This window comes from Bombina bombina, chromosome 1, assembly GCF_027579735.1.
Source record: "Bombina bombina isolate aBomBom1 chromosome 1, aBomBom1.pri, whole genome shotgun sequence".
Taxonomy (NCBI): Eukaryota; Metazoa; Chordata; class Amphibia; order Anura; family Bombinatoridae; genus Bombina; species Bombina bombina.
The window spans coordinates 955,068,923-955,090,472 of record NC_069499.1 but is presented as its reverse complement, the minus strand read 5'-3'; the positions used below and the strand labels follow the sequence as shown (position 1 = coordinate 955,090,472).

At 41.0% G+C, this 21,550-nt stretch overlaps 1 protein-coding gene across 1 annotated transcript in view; it reads right to left on the bottom strand.

The window, feature by feature from the left end:
- The window catches only part of STX16 (syntaxin 16), a 178,882-nt gene that overhangs the window by 116,919 nt on the left and 40,413 nt on the right, over window positions 1–21,550 (bottom strand). The window contains exon 3 of the mRNA XM_053704804.1: window positions 1,207–1,347. Coding sequence (XP_053560779.1) covers window positions 1,207–1,347 — 141 coding nt within the window. The remainder of the gene's footprint in view (window positions 1–1,206; window positions 1,348–21,550) is intronic.

Genomic DNA, 21,550 nt, shown 5'->3' with positions numbered 1-21,550 from the left:
GTCATTATCACATAAATCACATTTATTTAAATGAATAGGAATTCTGGCTTCCCCACATTCAGAACACAGTCTATCTGGTAGTTCAGACATGTTAAACAGGCATAAACTTGATAAGAAAGTACAAAAAACGTTTTGAAATAAAACCGTTACTGTCACTTTAAATTTTAAACTGAACACACTTTATTACTGCAATTGCGAAAAAACATGAAGGAATTGTTCAAAATTCACCAAACTTTCACCACAGTGTCTTAAAGCCTTGAAAATATTGCACACCAATTTTGGAAGCTTTAACCCTTAAAATAACGGAACCGGAGCCGTTTTAAGCTTTAACCCCTTTACAGTCCCTGGTATCTGCTTTGCTGAGACCCAACCAAACCCAAGGGGAATACGATACCAAATGATGCCTTCAGAAGTCTTTTATCAGTATCAGAGCTCCTCTCACATGCGACTGCATGTCATGCCTCTCAAAAACAAGTGCGCAACACCGGCGCGAAAATGAGACTCTGCCTATGCTTTGGGAAAGCCCCTAAAGAATAAGGTGTCTAAAACAGTGCCTGCCGATATAATTATATCAAAATACCCAGAATAAATGATTCCTCAAGGCTAAATAAGTGTTAATATCAATCGATTTAGCCCAAAAAATGTCTACAGTCTAAATAAGCCCTTGTGAAGCCCTTATTTACAATCGTAATAAACATGGCTTACCGGATCCCATAGGGAAAATGACAGCTTCCAGCATTACATCGTCTTGTTAGAATGTGTCATACCTCAAGCAGCAAAGGACTGCAAACTGTTCCCCCAACTGAAGTTAATGCTCTCAACAGTCCTGTGTGGAACAGCCATGGATTTTAGTTACGGTTGCTAAAATCATTTTCCTCATACAAACAGAATTCTTCATCTCTTTTCTGTTTCTGAGTAAATAGTACGTACCAGCACTATTTGAAAATAACAAACTCTTGATTGAATAATGAAAAACTACAGTTAAACACTAAAAAACTCTAAGCCATCTCCGTGGAGATGTTGCCTGTACAACGGCAAAGAGAATGACTGGGGTAGGCGGAGCCTAGGAGGGATCATGTGACCAGCTTTGCTGGGCTCTTTGCCATTTCCTGTTGGGGAGGAGAATATCCCACAAGTAAGGATGACGCCGTGGACCGGACACACCTATGTTGGAGAAAAGAGGCTTTTATATGTATTCTACTTTACCTGTGTGATTTCCTGAGTTGTAATTTCTATGGCATGCTCCTCTTCTGTGCTATCATCTAGGGTAGGTCTGTTTAGGTGTTTATCGTGCAGACTAGCAAGATCCTTCATCTTGTTTTTGATCCTAGTGATGTCAAACTGGATCTATGGAACAAAAAAAAAAATAAAGGGTTAGAAATCGTAACTTTTGCATTGTTCTAAAAAACCGCTTACTTAGACAGCCAATATCAGGTAACACCATTCTCCATAACAAAAGTGCACATCCCAGACACGTCTTTAATGGCATCGCAAGGGGGCAACTCTTGCGTGCCAGAAGGATTTGCAGTACCTATTCTGACTTTGTGGGAGAAAGTTCTAACATGGTGAATAGATTGGTTGAGAGGGGATATAAACCAAAATTGGTAAAAAAATGTGGCTAAGGAAGTGGCTAGTATAAATAGGCAAGATACTTTAAGGCCTAGATCAAAAGATACCAAGGATGAACACACTATGTTAATCACACAGTACTCTTCAGAGTTCTATGAAATTTGCGATGTCCTAAAGAAAAAATTTCCTTTTCCTATATGGGGTTAGGGGACTGAAGACTATTGCAGAGCAGGGCTTCAAATGTATATATTCGAGAAATTTAACCTTGGGCAATATCCTGTCCCTTTCTCAGCTCCCACAAAAACAACAGCCAACTACTTGGCTAAGTGTTAATGGCACATATAGATGTGGAGGGGCCAGATGTAAGGCTTGTGAATTCATTGTAAAAGGAAAAGGGAAATTTATTCTTACCTGATAAATTTGTTTCTTTTACGATACGATGAGTCCACGGATTTCATCCTTACTTGTGGGATATCGCCTCCTGGTCAGCAGGAGGAGGCAAAGAGGTCCACAGCAGAGCTGCATAAATAGCTCCTCCCTTCCCTCCCAACCCAGTCATTCGACCGAAGTTAGGAAGAGAAAAGAAAAGCCAAGGAGCTGAGGTGACTGAATTTCAACAAAAATAAAGAACTGTCTCATAAAAACAGGGAGGGCCGTGGACTCATCGTATCGTAAAAGAAACAAATTTATCAGGTAAGAATAAATTTCCCTTTTCTTTTACAAGATACAATGAGTCCACAGATTTCATCCTTACTTGTGGGATACAATACCAAAGCCGTAGGACACGGATGAAACGGGAGGGACAAGACAGGGAACCTAAACAGAAGGCACCACTGCTCGAAGAACTTTCCTCCCAAAAACAGCCTCAGACGAGGCAAAAGTATCAAATTTGTAAAATTTTGAAAAAGTGTGAAGAGAAGACCAAGTCGCAGCTTTGCAAATCATGTTTGAATGACCATGAGGAAGCCACAGCCCTAGTGGAATGAGACGTAATACGTTCAGGAGGCTGAAGAATGATACTCTTCAGTCAAAAGGAAAGAGAGGTAGCCGTAACTTTCTGACCCCTATGCTTCCCAGAAAAACAAACAAACAGGGAAGAAGATTGACAAAACTCCTTAGTCGCCTGTAAGTAAAACTTCAAGGCACGGACCACGTTCAAATTATGTAACAGTCGCTCCTTCTTAGAAGAAGGGTTAGGACACAAGGAAGGAACAACAATTTCCTGATTAATATTTTTATTTGAAACAACCTTAGGAAGAAAACCAGGCTTGGTAAGCAACACTACCTTATCTGCATGGAAAATAAGATAAGGAAAACTCAGAAACTCTGCGAGCAGATGAAATAGCAACCAAAAATAAAACTTTCCAAGATAACTTAATATCTATGGAATGCATAGGTTCAAATGGAACCCCTTGAAGAGCATGAAGAACTAAATTCAAACTCCAAGGAGGAGCAATTTGTCTAAACACAGGCCTGATTCTAGTCAGAGCCTGACAAAAAGATTGAACATCTGCCAGACGCTTGTGTAGCAAAATAGACAAAGCAGAAATCTGTCCCTTTAAGGAACTTGCTGACAACCCTTTCTCCAACCCTTCTTGGAGAAAAGATAAAATCCTGGGAATCTGAACCCTACTCCATAAAGATATTTACGCCATATCTTATGGTAAATTTTTCTAGCAACAGGCTTACGCGCCTGAATCAAGGTATCAATGACCGAATCAGAGAACCCTCGCTTAGATAAAATCAAGCGTTCAATCTCCAAGCAGTCAGCTGCAGAGAAATTAGATTCGGATGATGGAAGGGTCCCTGAATCAGAAGGTCCTGCCTCAATGGAAGCTTCCACGGTGGCAGAGATGACATGTCCACCAGATCGGCATACCAAGTCCTGCGAGGCCACGCAGGAGCATTGAAAATCACTGAGGCCCTCTCCTGTTTGACTCGAGCAATCACCCGGGGAAGGAGAGCAAATGGAGGAAACACATAAGCTAGGTTGAACGACCAAGGCATCTATCAGTTCGGCCTGTGGATCCCTTGACCTGGATCCGTATCTCGGGAGCTTGGCATTCTGACGAGACGCCATAAGATCCAGCTCCGGCCTGCCCCATCTGAGAATCAGGCTGTCAAATACCTCCGGATGGAGTTCCCATTCCCCCGGATGAAATGTCTGTCTGCTCAAAAAATCCGCCTCCCAGTTGTCCACTCCTGGAATGTGGATCGCTGACAGATAACAAGAGTGAGTCTCCGCCCACTGAATTATCCTTGCTACTTCTGTCATCGCTAAGGAACTTCTTGTTCCTCCCTGACGATTGATGTAAGCTACAGTCGTGATGTTGTCCGACTGGAATCTGATGAATTTGGTCGAAGCCAACTGAGGCCAAGCCTGAAGCACATTGAATATTGCTCTCAACTCCAGAATGTTGATGGGAAGTAGAGACTCCGACCGAGTCCATACACCTTGAGCTTTCAAGGAATTCCAGACTGCTCCCCATCCTATCAGACTGGCATCCGTTGTCACTATCTCCCATGAGGGTCTGTGAAAGCATGTCCCCTGGGACAGATGATCCAGCGACAACCACCACAGAAGAGAGACCCTTGTCTCCTGATCTAGATCTATTTGAGGAGACAAATTTGCATAATCTCCATTCCACTGTCTGAGCATGCTCAGTTGTAGAGGTCTGAGATGAAAACGTGCAAACGGAATGATGTCCATTGCTGCCACCATCAATCCAATTACCTCCATGCACTGAGCCACTGACGGCCGAGGATTGGACTGAAGGGATCGGCATGTATTCAGAATCTTTAACTTTCTGACTTCCGTCAAAAAGATCTTCATGGATAGAGAGTCGATTAAAGAGTTCCCAGGAAAGGAACCCTTGTCTGTGGAATCATTGAACTTTTCTCGAGATTCACCTTCCACCTGTGAGTCCTTATACAGGAAAGAACAATGTCAGTATGGGACTTTGCTAGCTGATAAGACGACGCCTGGATCAGAATATCGTTCAGATAAGGCGCCACAGCAATGCCCCGTGGTCTTAGAACCGCCAGCAGAGACCCCAGAACCTTTGTGAAAATTCTGGGTGCCGTGGCCAGACCAAAAGGAAGGGTCATGAACTGAAAATGTTTGTCCAGAAAGGCAAACCTCAGGAACTTGTGATGATCCCTGTGGATAGGAATATGAAGATATGCATCCTTAAGATCCACGGTAGTCATATTGACCCTCCTGGATCAATGGAAGAATGGTCCGAATAGTTTCCATCTTGAAGGATGGAACTCTGAGAAATGTGTTTAGACTTTTGAGATCTAAAATGGGTCAGAACGTTCCCTCTTTTTTGGGAACTACAAAGAGATTTGAGTAAAACCCCTTCCCCTGTTCCTGTATTGGAACGGGGCATATTACTCCCATGGAGAAGAGATCTCTTACACAGCGTAAGAAAGCCTCTCTTTTTTATCTGGTCAACAGATAATCGTGAAAGAAGAAACCTTCCTCTGAGGAAGGAATTTTTGAACTCCAACTGATACCCTTGAGACACGATCTCTAGTGTCCAGGGATCCTGAACGTCTCTTATCCAAGCCTGGACAAAGAGAGAAAGTCTGCCCCCTACTAGATCCGGTCCCGTCCCTTCATGCTGTCTTGGTAGCAGCAGCAGGCTTCTTGGGTTGTTTACCCTTGTTCCAAGCCTTGTTGGGTCTCCAGGTGGACTTGGCTTGTGAAAAATTCCCTTCCTGTTTAGCGGAAGAGGGGACTCCCTTGAAATTTCGAAAGGAACGAAAATTACTCGGTTGTCCCCTTTGCTTAGATGTTTTATCTTGAGGGAGGAGGTGACCCTTACGTCCCGTAATGTCAGAAATGATCTCCTTCAAGTCAGGCCCGAACAGGGTCTTTCCCTTGAAAGGAATAGCCAAGAGCTTGGATTTAGAGGACACATCCGCAGACCAAGATTTTAACCATAAGGCTCTTCGTGCTAAGATGGAGAATCCTGAACTCTTAGCCTCCAATTTGGTGATCTGAATGGAGGCATCCGTAATAAAAGAATTAGCCAGCTTAAGGGCCTTAATTCTATCCTGTATTTCTTCTAAAGAAGTCTCAGTCCTAAGAGACTCTTCTAGGGCATCAAACCAAAAGGCAGCTGCAGTTGTGACTGTTACAATGCAGGCCGTCGGTTGCAATAGAAACCCTTGATGAACATATAGTTTCTTGAGGAGACCCTCCAACTTCTTATCCATGGGGTCTTTGAAAGCACAACTGTCCTCGATAGGGATAGTCGTATGCTTAGCCAGGGTAGAGATAGCTCCCTCCACCTTAGGGATCGTCTGCCAAGAATCCCGAACAGTGTCAGCTACAGGGTACATTTTCTTTAAAATAGGGGAATGGGAGAATGGGATACCCGGTCTTTCCCATTCCCTAGTAATAATTTCCGAAATTCTCTTAGGAACTGGAAAAACGTCAGAATAAGAAGGAACCTCCAAATATCTGTCCATCTTACTTAATTTCTCTGGAGGGACCACAATAGAGTCACAGTCATCCAGAGTCACCAAAACCTCATGTAGCAACAGGCGGAGGTGTTCAAGCTTAAACCTGAAGGACATCACGTCCGAATCTGTCTGGGGCAATGCACTTCCTGAGTCAGACAGTTCCCCCTCAGACAGAGCCTCCATACCCCCCAATTCAGAGCCCTGGGAGGGTACATCGGAGATCGCCATCAAAGCATCAGAAGTCGCAGGGACCACATGGGCCTCTTTCCTATTGCGTTTACCTTGTAACACTGGCAACTTACATAAAACTTCTGAAAGAGTGGATGACATAACTGCAGCCATATCCTGCAGAGTGAATGAAGCAGACGCAGTTGAAGAACACGGCGTTGCCTGAGCGGGCATTAAAGGCTGTGACTAGTGAAGTAGGAAAAGGAAAAATTCAATGGCACTACATTTAAGTAAATATAGACTTCTGTCCAGTAGCAGGATACTTGGGTATTAATGACCAAAGTTCCAGGATAGGTGCTGTGTATATTAGAGGCTGAAATTGTAGAAAATTGTGGAGAATGGAGAGTTCTGCACAACAAGTATACACTTATAGCACTCTGAAGTCATAGAGGGTGAATAACCCTTTAATGATACTACAAATCACAAAAATAGTGTGTCAATACTATGGTAGATAATGGGTAAGATAGATGAGAAAAACTAAATTAAAAAGTAACTTTTATTATATAAAGATTTAAAATTCTTGACACAAACACAACACACAATTAAAACTACGAATAGAGGGGATAGAATCAGCATGTCCTATTACTAATGAACGCTATGAATATAGCGTAATAATTATCGTAGTCATATATAATATGGAGATAGGTACAATATAAATATGATACCAGACCTATAGATAGTGGCCAGATTCAATTATGTGTCACTCCAAAAGTATATATAGAGACTACTAGGTAGTGATGTCTCTTTAGTGGTGATAGAATGTTGGTGGGTAGTGCATAAACAACGAAGTTGCCAGACAGTTAGAAGAATAAGGAACTAACAGTGATACAACACTAACTACTCTGTAAGGAATCTTACAAAAAGAGCAGTATAACCAGAGAATACTGATACAAAGAACTGGCTAGATTATAGTTTGTATGAATAAAATAAAGAATAAGACAGATGTAGGTCTAAGTCAGGATCAAATACTATTGAGTACTGAGCCAGTTAATGCATTAAGTTAATACATATGTAGGCGATTAACCATTGACATGACGAATCTAATGTATTATTAGATGCTATTCTGTTTGAAAGTTAGCCGCATTAGGCGTAGAAACAAATCAACAAAATTCGTCTGTTCACTGGGCTATAATTGTATTGGAGTATATTAATACTGCATCACTGTAAGATACATGCTGTGTATAGTTAAGGTATACCCACTAGGTGAATTATTTAACAGTATGGATAACAGAGTTAAATCAAATTGATATTCTAGGTATGCTTATTGTTCCTTATGTTAATACTGTAGCGTTGTTCTTTATTGAACATTAGTTGGAGAACAGTTCTCTGATCACAAATCTTAGTTGGAGGTGATTTCACTATACTGAAATAGCAGATAATTAGATACTGGATTTGGAGCACCTGAATAGCATTAGTTAGTAGTCCGATATTATCTACCCCAAATATAAGGAGGGTATTGGATACACAAATAATAGACCCTTATTTTAGTACGTGAGAATTATAGTATGTCTGATGGTGCTTATCACACCTTAATGTGTATGCATTAACCTCATGAGACTTATGATAAGTAACTCTTAGTGATAGTTACCCAGCTAAATATTAGCTATATTGTTGTTAGGAATCATGGGTATAAAAAATCCATTGCAAGCCTAATGATACAATATATATATTTTTGTTGCACTTATTTTCGATCAAAGGGTTGCACTATAATAGCATTGTAAATGTTACAGAAATTAGTTGCAATAACGCACTTTATTATTTGTGTTTAACTGTTCAGATGTTAGGTTCCATTAGTATACATCTAACTAGTAATCAAGTATCGTCGTGATCGGTCAGAGAACAGCATTCTAGCTGTCATCAGTGTGAAATTAAGAAGCGGTTTGCTAACCGGGTCTACACACTGTGTATTAATGACAGCGTTATACAAACCGAGTCTGTGTTGTGTTATCAGATTTAGAGTTGGCTGATAATTTAACGTTAGTACTCAGACTGGGTCTGTTAGCATGATGTTACGAAAAGTTAGTGCCAAAATCTTAACGTAAGGCAAGTTAATAAGATAGAGTAATCACTGAACCAACGATACAAGTAAGCACAAAGAGTTACATCAGGGTCACGCTGGTCGTTCCCTTCTAAACGATTCCTAAAACACAGGAGCTCACTAGACTCCTCACCATGGGCAATGGCAATGGTAATGGTGAGGAGTCTAGTGAGCTCCTGTGTTTTAGGGATCGTTTAGAAGGGAACATCACTACCTAGTAGTCTCTATATATACTTTTGGAGTGACACATAATTGAATCTGGCCACTATCTATAGGCCTGGTATATTTATATTGTACCTATCTCCATATTATATATGACTACGATAATTATTACGCTATATTCATAGCGTTCATTAGTAATAGGACACGCTGATTCTATCCCCTCTATTCATAGTTTTACTTGTGTGTTGTGTGAAGAATTTTTAATCTTTATATAATAAAAGTTACTTTTTAATTTAGTTTTTCTCATCTATCTTACCCATTATCTACCATAGTATTGACACACTATTTTTGTGATTTGCAGTATCATTAAAGGGTTATTCACCCTCTATGACTTCAGAGTGCTATAAGTGTATACTTGTTGTGCAGAACTCCCCATTCTCCACAATTTTCTACAATTAAAGGCTGTGACGCTTGGGGAGAAAGTTGCGGCATACCCTGAATCTCATCAGTCTGAGAACATTCCTTAGATATAGCTTTATTAAAGAAAATTTGCTCTTTACACTGTGAAGCCCTCTCAATAGATGAGGGACAAAGCGTAACAGGGGGTTCCACAATGGCATCTAAACACATAGGAAATGTACTTTGTTCAATGTCATCCATGATAACATAAGCAAAGGCAAGCTTGGTCAATTTACTGATAATATAAAAATCAGTCCAATGAACTTATAATAAAAAAAATGTTGTACTGTGTCTTTAATAACAAACAACCTTCTGAATTAAAGCCTGAGATATAAATAGGCAGAGAGTAAGCAGTTTAATTTATACCCCACACTCCCTGCACGTGAGCCTCAGAAAAATAACACTTGTATTCCAGAAAAATAAAGCAGTCACCTCGCCACAGCTCCGCTGCGGCTCCTACCTGCCTCCACGTGACCAATATTATCTCCTCTAGGACTGCGCACCTAAGATCGTTTGTAAGATATTGCAACAAGCGGGCTTAGGAGCCGCGAGGAGACGCTGCCAACCGGAACTCATCGAAGAGTAACTGCGCGGCTAAGCGCGCGAACACCAAGCCCCGCCCCTCGTGGGCGGACAAACACCAAAAAAACCCGGCAAAAACAAGTAAAGTACCGCCATGTACCGGAGCCCAGTAAACACTTTCCCAAACTCCGGCACTACCCCCAGCATCAGCCATCTCTATGAGCAATAAAATTAAATAGAGCAATGCCCATTACAGTTCAGATGCATACCAACATAAATATCCCAGGGCTTCTAGGCTAAGTTCTGAAATGCCAGAATGTCTGGAGAAATAAGCATAATGAGAACCAACATACTGTCGACGGGAAGCCCTTAGGCCCATAGCCCCTAGTAGAAAAGGCTGAGTACAGTCAGTTCTGAGATATGCTGCAGAGCCCCAGAAATAAAAGACTGCACTTATCTCCATGCTGAGGAACAGCATGATAATCTCACAGTGTCAAGAGGTCCACTCTTCCTCCTGAGGTCCTGTGAAGGCAGAAGGGTCTTAGTTAACATTCTCTAAGACCATACACAGAAGAGCAGCACAATTATGGGAAGCGCGGTGAGGCTAAAACCCCACCAGTTCCCATAGGCTTAAAGGCTATAACTCCAGAGGCTGCCCTATAGTAAAATAGTACACTTTGGCACAATTTAAAAATAAAAAACTCTTGATTGAAGAATCTAAACTAACACCTCACTTTACCTCTTCCTATCACTAACACAGGCAAAGAGAATGACTGGGTTGGGAGGGAAGGGAGGAGCTATTTATGCAGCTCTGCTGTGGAGCTCTTTGCCTCCTCCTGCTGACCAGGAGGCGATATCTCACAATGATGAAATCTGTGGACTCATCGTATCTTGTAAAAGAAAAGAGTTTTACTAATGTGCTACCAACCAAACATTTGATACTAAAGGATGTGTGAAGTGCTCTACATCTTACGTCGTGTGTCTAATAGAATGTATCCACCACCAATGCCAATATGTAGGTATGACAATTAGAGACATACAAACAAGGATACGTGAACATCTTGGCTATAAAAAAAATAAACTTTGTTCCACTTTGCCACAACATTTTATTGAGGTACACGATTGGGATGTTAGAGCATTCAAGTGGCGGGCAATAGAGACCATCAGGCAACCACCTAGAGGGGGGAATAAAGATGTGCTCTTGGCTAGGCAAGAAGTCTTTTGGATTTTCAAACTACGTACCCAGGTCCATGATGGTTTCAATTCGGAGTTCGATTTAATTAATCATTGGCGTTAAATAATCTTGTGTATATGTTGGATCATACAAATACATTTGTGCAATACATACTAGTGTAAATCTGTATGGCACAGCTGTGATGCCCTTGCATGTATCTTTAAATCTGTGTCTGTATCTATAAAGTTGATCCTAAATTGTGGGTAGCAGCTGTAGGAGCTGACTCCTTTTGGATAATGGCACCCTGTCGTTTTTCTGTTTTATCTTGATTTTCAATAAAGACTATTTTTATTTTATTACATTGGATTGGTGCTCCGCTACCCTTTTTGCTTCTTTAGTTACTCTACCACCAAATATACCTTCTTATGAGTTTATTATTATCTTGCCTTCTAACACTATGTTCACTTGTACCCTTTACACATTTCTGTATATTTGGTGGCTATCTCCTCCATTCTTTCCAAAAACATCCATTGATATAATAGACATAGTAAATGCAGCTTTGAGTCATAGCTGACATATATATGTTATTTAGCTGAAAGAAGTGACATAAGGTGGCCTAGATTTGTTTACTTTGCCATTTTTGTTTTGCTAGATATATTACTACCCTTGGAGAGGAAGGCAGCACTCCAACAAAATCCTTGAATATAAAAAAATCAATGCTTTATTTCACAACGAATAAAAATATGCACTGAGACGGCAATTACAGCGGGAGGAGGAGGCGGAGTAAAAAGTTCCCTTGGAAACAGCAGGTAAGCATACAGGCGCTATACAAGTGTAGTGACTATATGTACGATATCAACTAGTTACATCTGTAAATGAAATGGTTACAGATACATACATTATATCACATCTTGAAAGTTAGCCTAGAGTTTATCCAAAATAAAGAAATATTGTTGTAACACCGCAATGGCATCAGCGCATAAGTTAATACATTAATACATTGTAAATCCTCACATAGAAACAATGCATTTTTTTATTAAATTACTCAAATGCATATATTCATATACGCTGATGCAGATGCGACGCCAGCAGTAAACCATGTTTTGCGATACTTTACAAAAAAATAGCATAATATAAATTATACAAATATCTTTATAAGAAATGCTTATACCAAATTAATAATACCAGGGTGAGAAAAGACACCAAATATTAGTAAATATCTCAATATGGACATATATATACTATTGCAATATGCTTTGAAGGAAATCGGCAAAATCCTTAAAACCAAAAAGGTGTCGACTCTACAGATATCAAAAAACAACATCAAAATGAATCCACGCGTAGCATTTCATAAGACCATAAAAAATACATGCTCCAAAAGACCACATTACTTGATGGGATAAAAGACCCCAAGGAAATATTTTATGCATTTTTACTTTTGTTTTTATTTATTTTTATTATTCCACAAAAAACTAATGTCCCATTCCTTATTAAGTCCTAGAGGTACCCTGGTATCTAACTTCCAAATCCAGTATAATTCTTTTTTTAGAAAGGATCTTATATCTGTTACCACCTCTAAAGGGGTTTCTAGCTAGATCAATAACCTTAACAATAAATTTGGACTCAAATTTGGAAGCAATTTAAATGTCTTGCTTACGCTGGAATCCTTATTGTTATTTTTGATGTCCCTCTTATGTTCACCTATCCTTGATCGTAGGGCATGTGTGGCTTGTTCTACGTACTGTTCATGGCATAGCGTACACTCTAAGAGGTAAATCACAAAGCTAGTACCACAATTAGCGTAATGCTCAATTTTAAAATTCTGCTTTGTGACAAAGCTCCCAAAGTCCACAGCAAATGAAATTACTTCACATGTGGCACGATTTCTGGACAAACACTTGAAGGTGCCTCTCTTGGATAACCAATTAATTTCTGTCCTTCTTAAATTATTATTAACCATACTGGGGGAAAGCCTATTGGCAAGTATGGGAGCTTTCTTAGAAACAAATTTCACTTTATCTACCGCATCTGATAGTATTTCATCTCCCTTCAGTATGTTCCAAGTTCCCTTTGATGATGTTACACAATTCATTACACTATCCTACCTTTACTGACATGGAATCTGTATGGATATAGTTTTGAGCTCTTACCATATGATTCATTTATGAAATTCTTTGTATTTTAACAATGTATGAGCCAAATGTGTAATCATGTATTTAAATTTATGTTTCAATATGTATTCCTGTGATCTATTGTGAATATTAGTGGTGTCTACACTTAGTTAAGGTTTCATAGTTTAAAACCTATTAAAGGGACATTAAACTCAAAAAATTTCTTTTATGATTCAGATTGAGAATACAATTTTAAACAACATTTCAATTTTTCTTCTATTATTTAATTTTCTTCATTATCTTGATATACTTTTCTGAAAAGCATATCTGGATAGGCTCAGCAGCTGCTGATTGGTGGCTGCACCTAGATGCCTTGTGTGATTGGCTCACCCATGTGAATTGCTATTTCTTCAACAAAGGATATCTAAAGAATGAAGCAAATTAGATAATAGAAGTAAATTGGGATGTTTTTTAAAATGGTATTCTCTATCTGGATCATGAAAGAAAAATTTGGGGTTTAATGTCCCTTTAAGTCTTAACTTAAATACAAAGCTTTAAAAAGGACCACTCAATACAATAGAATCGCATAATTACCAAGTGAATAATAAAAAGACAACGATTTATTTAACACCTACTCTGAATTACTCTAAAATTTTTTCTGTCAGATTTTTTTTCTCTCCAATTTTCTGGCCCCCTGAATCATGTGACAGACATCAGCCAATCACAAATAGCATACGTATACCCTGTGAGATTGCACACATGCTCAGTAGGAGAATTGAGAGTCTCTTTAATGTTCAATATAATTATGTTTTAGTTTCCCTTGTAAATGGCCATAACAACCGCCCATAAATGTAGGCTGCATTCCCTTCCTCACATGGCACTGATCAGCTTATTACAATATTTAAATGAACGCATTTGAATGCCCAATGCATTGTTAATCTCAGATCACGCAACTCTTAGTCGGCATCCGGCGAGATGTTAATGATGCAGCAGTTGAAACACCAGGAGAAAAGTCTGATAAGCATGCATTGCAAAAAGTTTGTGTAAAATGTGCATGCGTGACGCCATATTAGTTCTACTTAGGCAGAACTCGTTAATTTGGCTACATAATGACTGAAAAGAAGGGTTTGGCAGAATATACATTTTCTATTGCATTTTTCACATTAATTAAAAAGAATGGCTAAAAGTTATTTGGTCATTTTCCCCAAGGCAGAACATAGTGCGATCTGCGATAATATCGCAGAAAGTGGAGCCTGCCTGCAGAAAGAATGGCCAGTTCTGTCAAGCACATATTTTTCTTAAACAGGTTTTTTTTTTTTTTTTTTTTTTTTATTATTGTGCATAGCAACCAGCACATTTTTGCTTTCACATTATTGGCTGCTGCTCATGAAATTGATACATTTTTTAGATGCTTTGCTAATAACTTAGTTACTTTTAGCCGCCAAAACGTCTGCTTCTGCGACTGAGGTAAGTGTGCAGCCAGGCCATTTATATTGTGGGCGCAAGCACTTCTAACCCTTCTCTTCCCCGCTCAAAGTGTTAGTTAATAGCACAGAGGAAAAACCCTCGTAACCCTTCTCCTCCCCGGCTCAAAGTGTTAATAGCACCGCACAGGGAAAAAAAAAAGCGTTATCCCTGCTGCGGTCTGCTTGTGAAGACTGTTAGCTTAACACCATTGCCAAATTAGACACACACACAACCAACCGGTATAAGCTTTCACGGAGTCGGTAGTGTTTTAAAAAAAAGAACAGAAGCTAGCGCTGCTTAAAACTGAGGCGGTCCCCCCCTCTCTACTGAAGCCCAGGCTGTAAACATTTTTTTGCGAATGTGCGCCTAGCGCCAGCTTTAGCCTTCATGTTCTTTTTTTAAAAACACTACCAACTCCGTGAAAGCTTATACCGGTTGGTTGTGTGTGTGTCTAATTTGACAATTGTGATTGATTATCAAAAATGGGAATCGGCAATTCCCGGAACTCTGCCCACACACATTTCTTTTAAGCTAACAGTCTTCACAAGCAGACCGCAGCAGGGATAACGCTTTGTTTTTCCCTGTGCGGTGCTATTAACACTTTGAGCCATGGAGGTGAAGGGTTACAAGTGTTACTTGCAGACAAGGCAGCTGGGGGCGATCTCTAAATGTCTCACTGGTGTTTGGCTCCTGCACACTGACACTCGCCCCTCTCTCCATAGCGCGACACTGGAGTGCTATGTTTTCTGTGTGATATCATAAAAGCATATAAAGTCACAGGCAGCAGATGTATTATATACCCCCTGGGGCTGTATGTATGTTTTAACCTTTACAAACAGCCCCAGTGGGTATATAATACATCTACTGCCTGTGACTTTATATGCTTTTCACACAGAAAACTTAGCACTCCAGTGTCACGCTATGGAGGGAGGGGCGAGTGTGAGTGCGCAGGAGCCAAACACCGGTGAGACATTTAGAGATCAGATCCCCCCCAGCTGCCTTGTCTGCAAGTAACACTTGTAACCCTTCTCCTCCCCGGCTCAAAGTGTTAATAGCACCGCACAGGGAAAAACAAAGCGTTATCCCTGCTGCGGTCTGCTTGTGAAGACTGTTAGCTTAAAAGAGATGTGTGTGGGCGGAGTTCCGGGAATTGCCGATTCCCATTTTTGATAATCAATCACAATTGCCAAATTAGACACACACACAACCAACCGGTATAAGCTTTCACGGAGTCGGTAGTGTTTTAAAAAAAAAAAAGAACAGAAGCTAGCGCTGCTTAAAACTGAGGCGGTCCCCCCTCTCTACTGAAGCCCAGGCTGTAAACATTTTTTTGTGAATGTGCGCCTAGCGCCAGCTTTAGCCTTCATGTTCTTTTTTTTAAAAACACTACCAACTCCGTGAAAGCTTATACCGGTTGGTTGTGTGTGTGTCTAATTTGGCAATGGTGATTGATTATCAAAAATGGGAATCGGCAATTCCCGGAACTCCACCCACACACATTTCTTTTAAGCTAACAGTCTTCACAAGCAGACCGCAGCAGGGATAACGCTTTTTTTCCCCCTGTGCGGGGCTATTAACATTTTGAGCCGTGGAGGTGAAGGGTTACAAGTGTTACTTGCAGACAAGGCAGCTGGGGGGGATCTGATCTCTAAATGTCTCACCGGTGTTTGGCTCCTGCACACTCACACTCGCCCCTCCCTCCGTAGCGCGACACTGGAGTGCTAAGTTTTCTGTGTGAAAAGCATATAAAGTCACAGGCAGTAGATGTATTATATACCCCCTGGGGCTGTTTGTAAAGGTTAAAACATACATACAATATAATGAAATGATGCCAAAGTCAGAGCAAAGCATCAACGGAAACAGACTTTATATTTAAATTGCACTTTAGTTATTGTTATGTATAACACTGGACTGGTATATTAGTTTAGTGGGCATTGGGCAAGGAACCTCACCCCTTACTGGTATTTGGCAATTCAATGAGGAAGTCTGAATAAAGAAACATGATGTGACCTGATATATAATGAAACAAAACATGAATTTCTCATCTGCATGTTCACTCTCTCATTCTCATTATGTGTCTCACATCTCTCATGCATGATGCATCATGCAACTAATTTCTCTTTCTGCCTTTCTCATCTTTCCCACTTATCTTTCTTTCTCTGTCTCAGCTCTATGTCCCCCTCACTCATCTCTTCCCATTTTCACCCACTCTCTTTTTAAGTTAGCTCTCTCTTTGTTACACCTCTTTCCCCTTTTTCATCATTCTCTTGTAACCTGCTAATTTTCCCTCTGCTCTTTTTGTATCACTTCCCCATATTTTTCCCCTCAATATTTTACTTTTACAAGGTGTGATGCCAGTATTTATACCGGCGGTTCATATATTTTCCTGCCCATGATCCTTATGTTAGAGATAGATAGATAAATTGGCAAATCTCAATCTATAATCTATCTATGTGTGTCTGTCTATATACTGTATTAGCATTTATGTTTGAAATAAATATTGTTTATAAACGATTTAAAACTGATTTCTATTTCAAAATGACCTGCAGAAAAATTTTAACTAAAAAAAAACTCATCGCAGAAAGTAAAAAAAAGTTCTGCTTCTGGGGTCATTTTAAAAACTGAATATGATGTTTTAAAAAAAATGGGGAAAAAAAGACTGAAGAAACCATATTAAGAATACACAGTATACTTAAGTAAGTAAGAGCCGTACTGTTTTACTCAAATACCAGTAAGATAAGCAAAACAAAGATGAAAGGTCACCAATAAGATGGTTGTACAGCACAATCACTAATGCCAGCACTAAACTGCTAAGTGATATGAAAATTCCCCTGGACTAGGTGCAGCTGTAGTGGCCAGCAGCCAAGATTAATATGCAGTATAATTGCAAAATACTATTTCTTTTTTCTAAATGAAAGCAAATGCCCCCCCCAACCCCAAAAAAACAGAATTTATGCTTACCTGATAAATTACTTTCTCCAACGGTGTGTCCGGTCCACGGCGTCATCCTTACTTGTGGGATATTCTCCTCCCCAACAGGAAATGGCAAAGAGCCCAGCAAAGCTGGTCACATGATCCCTCCTAGGCTCCGCCTTCCCCAGTCATTCGACCGACGTAAAGGAGGAATATGCATAGGAGAAATCATATGATACCGTGGTGACTGTAGTTAGAGAAAATAATTCATCAGACCTGATAAAAAACCAGGGCGGGCCGTGGACCGGACACACCGTTGGAGAAAGTAATTTATAAGGTAAGCATAAATTCTGTTTTCTCCAACATAGGTGTGTCCGGTCCACGGCGTCATCCTTACTTGTGGGAACCAATACCAAAGCTTTAGGACACGGATGATGGGAGGGAGCAAATCAGGTCACCTAGATGGAAGGCACCACGGCTTGCAAAACCTTTCTCCCAAAAATAGCCTCAGAAGAAGCAAAAGTATCAAATTTGTAAAATTTTGTAAAAGTGTGCAGTGAAGACCAAGTCGCTGCCTTACATATCTGATCAACAGAAGCCTCGTTCTTGAAGGCCCATGTGGAAGCCACAGCCCTAGTGGAGTGAGCTGTGATTCCTTCAGGAGGCTGCCGTCCGGCAGTCTCATAAGCCAATCGGATGATGCTTTTAAGCCAAAAAGAGAGAGTGGTAGAAGTTGCTTTTTGACCTCTCCTTTTACCAGAATAAACAACAAACAAGGAAGATGTTTGTCTGAAATCCTTTGTAGCCTCTAAATAGAATTTTAGAGCACGAACTACATCCAAATTGTGCAACAAACGTTCCTTCTTTGAAACTGGATTCGGACACAAAGAAGGCACAACTATCTCCTGGTTAATATTTTTGTTAGAAACAACTTTCGGAAGAAAACCAGGTTTAGTACGCAAAACCACCTTATCTGCATGGAACACCAGATAAGGAGGAGAACACTGCAGAGCAGATAACTCTGAAACTCTTCTAGCAGAAGAAATTGCAACCAAAAACAAAACTTTCCAAGATAATAACTTAATATCTACGGAATGTAAGGGTTCAAACGGAACCCCTTGAAGAACTGAAAGAACTAAATTGAGACTCCAAGGAGGAGTCAAAGGTTTGTAAACAGGCTTGATTCTAACCAGAGCCTGAACAAAAGCTTGAACATCTGGCACAGCCGCCAGCTTTTTGTGAAGTAAAACAGATAAAGCAGAAATCTGTCCCTTCAAAGAACTTGCAGATAATCCTTTCTCCAAACCCTCTTGTAGAAAGGATAGAATTTTAGGAATTTTTACCCTGTTCCATGGGAATCCTTTCGATTCGCACCAACAGATATATTTCTTCCATACTTTATGGTAAATTTTTCTAGTTACAGGCTTTCTAGCCTGAATAAGAGTATCAATGACAGAATCTGAGAACCCACGCTTTGATAAAATCAAGCGTTCAATCTCCAAGCAGTCAGTTGGAGTGAGGCCAGATTCGGATGTTCGAACGGACCTTGAACAAGAAGGTCCCGTCTCAAAGGTAGCTTCCATGGTGGAGCCGATGACATATTCACCAGGTCTGCATACCAAGTTCTGCGTGGCCACGCAGGAGCTATCAAGATCACCGAAGCCCTCTCCTGATTGATCCTGGCTACCAGCCTGGGAATGAGAGGAAACGGTGGGAATACATAGGCTAGGTTGAAGGTCCAAGGTGCTACTAGTGCATCTACTAGAGTCGCCTTGGGATCCCTGGATCTGGACCCGTAGCAAGGAACCTTGAAGTTCTGACGAGACGCCATCAGATCCATGTCTGGAATGCCCCATAATTGAGTTATGTGGGCAAAGATTTCCGGATAGATTTCCCACTCCCCCGGATGAAATGTCTGACGACTCAGAAAATCCGCTTCCCAATTTTCCACTCCTGGGATGTGGATTGCAGACAAGTGGCAGGAGTGAATCTCCGCCCATTGAATTACTTTGGTCACTTCTTCCATCGCCAGGGAACTCCTTGTTCCCCCCTGATGGTTGATATATGCAACAGTCGTCATGTTGTCTGATTGAAACCTTATGAATTTGGCCTTTGCTAGTTGAGGCCAAGCCTTGAGAGCATTGAATATCGCTCTCAGTTCCAGAATGTTTATCGGGAGAAGAGATTCTTCCCGAGACCATAGACCCTGAGCTTTCAGGGATTCCCAGACCGCGCCCCAGCCCACCAGACTGGCGTCGGTCGTGACAATGACCCACTCTGGTCTGCGGAAGCTCATCCCTTGAGACAGGTTGTCCAGGGTCAGCCACCAACGGAGTGAATCTCTGGTCCTCTGATCTACTTGGATCGTCGGGGACAAGTCTGTATAATCCCCATTCCACTGTCTGAGCATGCACAGTTGTAATGGTCTTAGATGAATCCGCGCAAAAGGAACTATGTCCATTGCCGCAACCATCAAACCTATTACTTCCATGCACTGCGCTATGGAAGGAAGAAGAACAGAATGAAGTACTTGACAAGAGCTTAGAAGTTTTGATTTTCTGGCCTCTGTCAGAAAAATCTTCATTTCTAAGGAGTCTATTATTGTTCCCAAGAAGGGAACTCTTGTTGACGGGAATAGAAAACTTTTTTCTACGTTCACTTTCCACCCGTGAGATCTGAGAAAGGCTAGGACAATGTCCGTATGAGCCTTTGCTTGTGGCAGAGACGACGCTTGAATTAGAATGTCGTCCAAGTAAGGTACTACTGCAATGCCCCTTGGCCTTAGCACCGCTAGAAGGGACCCTAGTACCTTTGTGAAAATTCTTGGAGCAGTGGCTAATCCGAATGGAAGTGCCACAAACTGGTAATGCTTGTCCAGAAAGGCGAATCTTAGGAACCGATGATGTTCCTTGTGGATAGGAATATGTAGATACGCATCCTTTAAATCCACCGTGGTCATGAATTGACCTTCCTGGATGGTAGGAAGAATTGTCCGAATGGTTTCCATTTTGAACGATGGAACCCTGAGAAATTTGTTTAGGATCTTGAGATCCAAAATTGGCCTGAATGTTCCCTCTTTTTTGGGAACTATGAACAGATTGGAGTAAAACCCCACCCCTTGTTCTCCTAATGGAACAGGATGAATCACTCCCATTTTTAACAGGTCTTCTACACAATGTAAGAATGCCTGTCTTTTTATTTGGTCTGAAGACAATTGAGACCTGTGGAACCTTCCCCTTGGGGGTAGTTCCTTGAATTCCAGGAGATAACCTTGAGAAACTATTTCTAGCGCCCAAGGATCCTGAACATCTCTTGCCCAAGCCTGAGCGAAGAGAGAGAGTCTGCCCCCCACCAGATCCGGTCCCGGATCGGGGGCCAGCATCTCATGCTGTTTTGGTAGCGGTAGCAGGCTTCTTGGCCTGCTTACCTTTGTTCCAGCCTTGCATCGGTCTCCAGGCTGGCTTGGTTTGAGAAGAATTACCCTCTTGCTTAGAGGATGTAGAATTTGAGGCTGGTCCGTTTCTGCGAAAGGGACGAAAATTTGTTTTATTTTTAGCCTTAAAAGACCTATCCTGAGGAAGGGCGTGGCCCTTTCCCCCAGTGATATCTGAAATAATCTCTTTCAAGTCAGGGCCAAACAGCGTTTTCCCCTTGAAAGGGATGTTAAGCAATCTGTTCTTGGAGGACACATCCGCTGACCAAGACTTTAGCCAAAGCGCTCTGCGCGCCACAATAGCAAAACCTGAATTTTTCGCCGCTAATCTAGCTAATTGCAAAGTGGCGTCTAAGGTAAAAGAGTTAGCCAATTTAAGTGCTTGAACTCTGTCCATAACCTCCTCATAAGAAGATGCTTTATTGAGCGACTTTTCTAGTTCTTCGAACCAGAAACACGCTGCTGTAGTGACAGGAACAATGCATGAAATTGGTTGTAGAAGGTAACCTTGCTGAACAAACATCTTTTTAAGCAAACCCTCTAATTTTTTATCCATAGGATCTTTGAAAGCACAACTATCTTCTATAGGGATAGTGGTGCGTTTGTTTAGAGTAGAAACCGCCCCCTCGACCTTGGGGACTGTCTGCCATAAGTCCTTCCTGGGGTCGACCATAGGAAATAATTTCTTAAATATAGGGGGAGGGACAAAAGGTATGCCGGGCCTTTCCCATTCTTTATTTACAATGTCCGCCACCCGCTTGGGTATAGGAAAAGCTTCGGGGGGCACCGGGACCTCTAGGAACTTGTCCATCTTACATAATTTCTCTGGAATGACCAAATTGTCACAATCATCCAGAGTAGATAACACCTCCTTAAGCAGAGCGCGGAGATGTTCCAATTTAAATTTGAATGTAATAACGTCAGGTTCAGCTTGTTGAGAAATTTTTCCTGAATCTGAAATTTCTCCCTCAGACAAAACCTCCCTGGCCCCTTCAGACTGG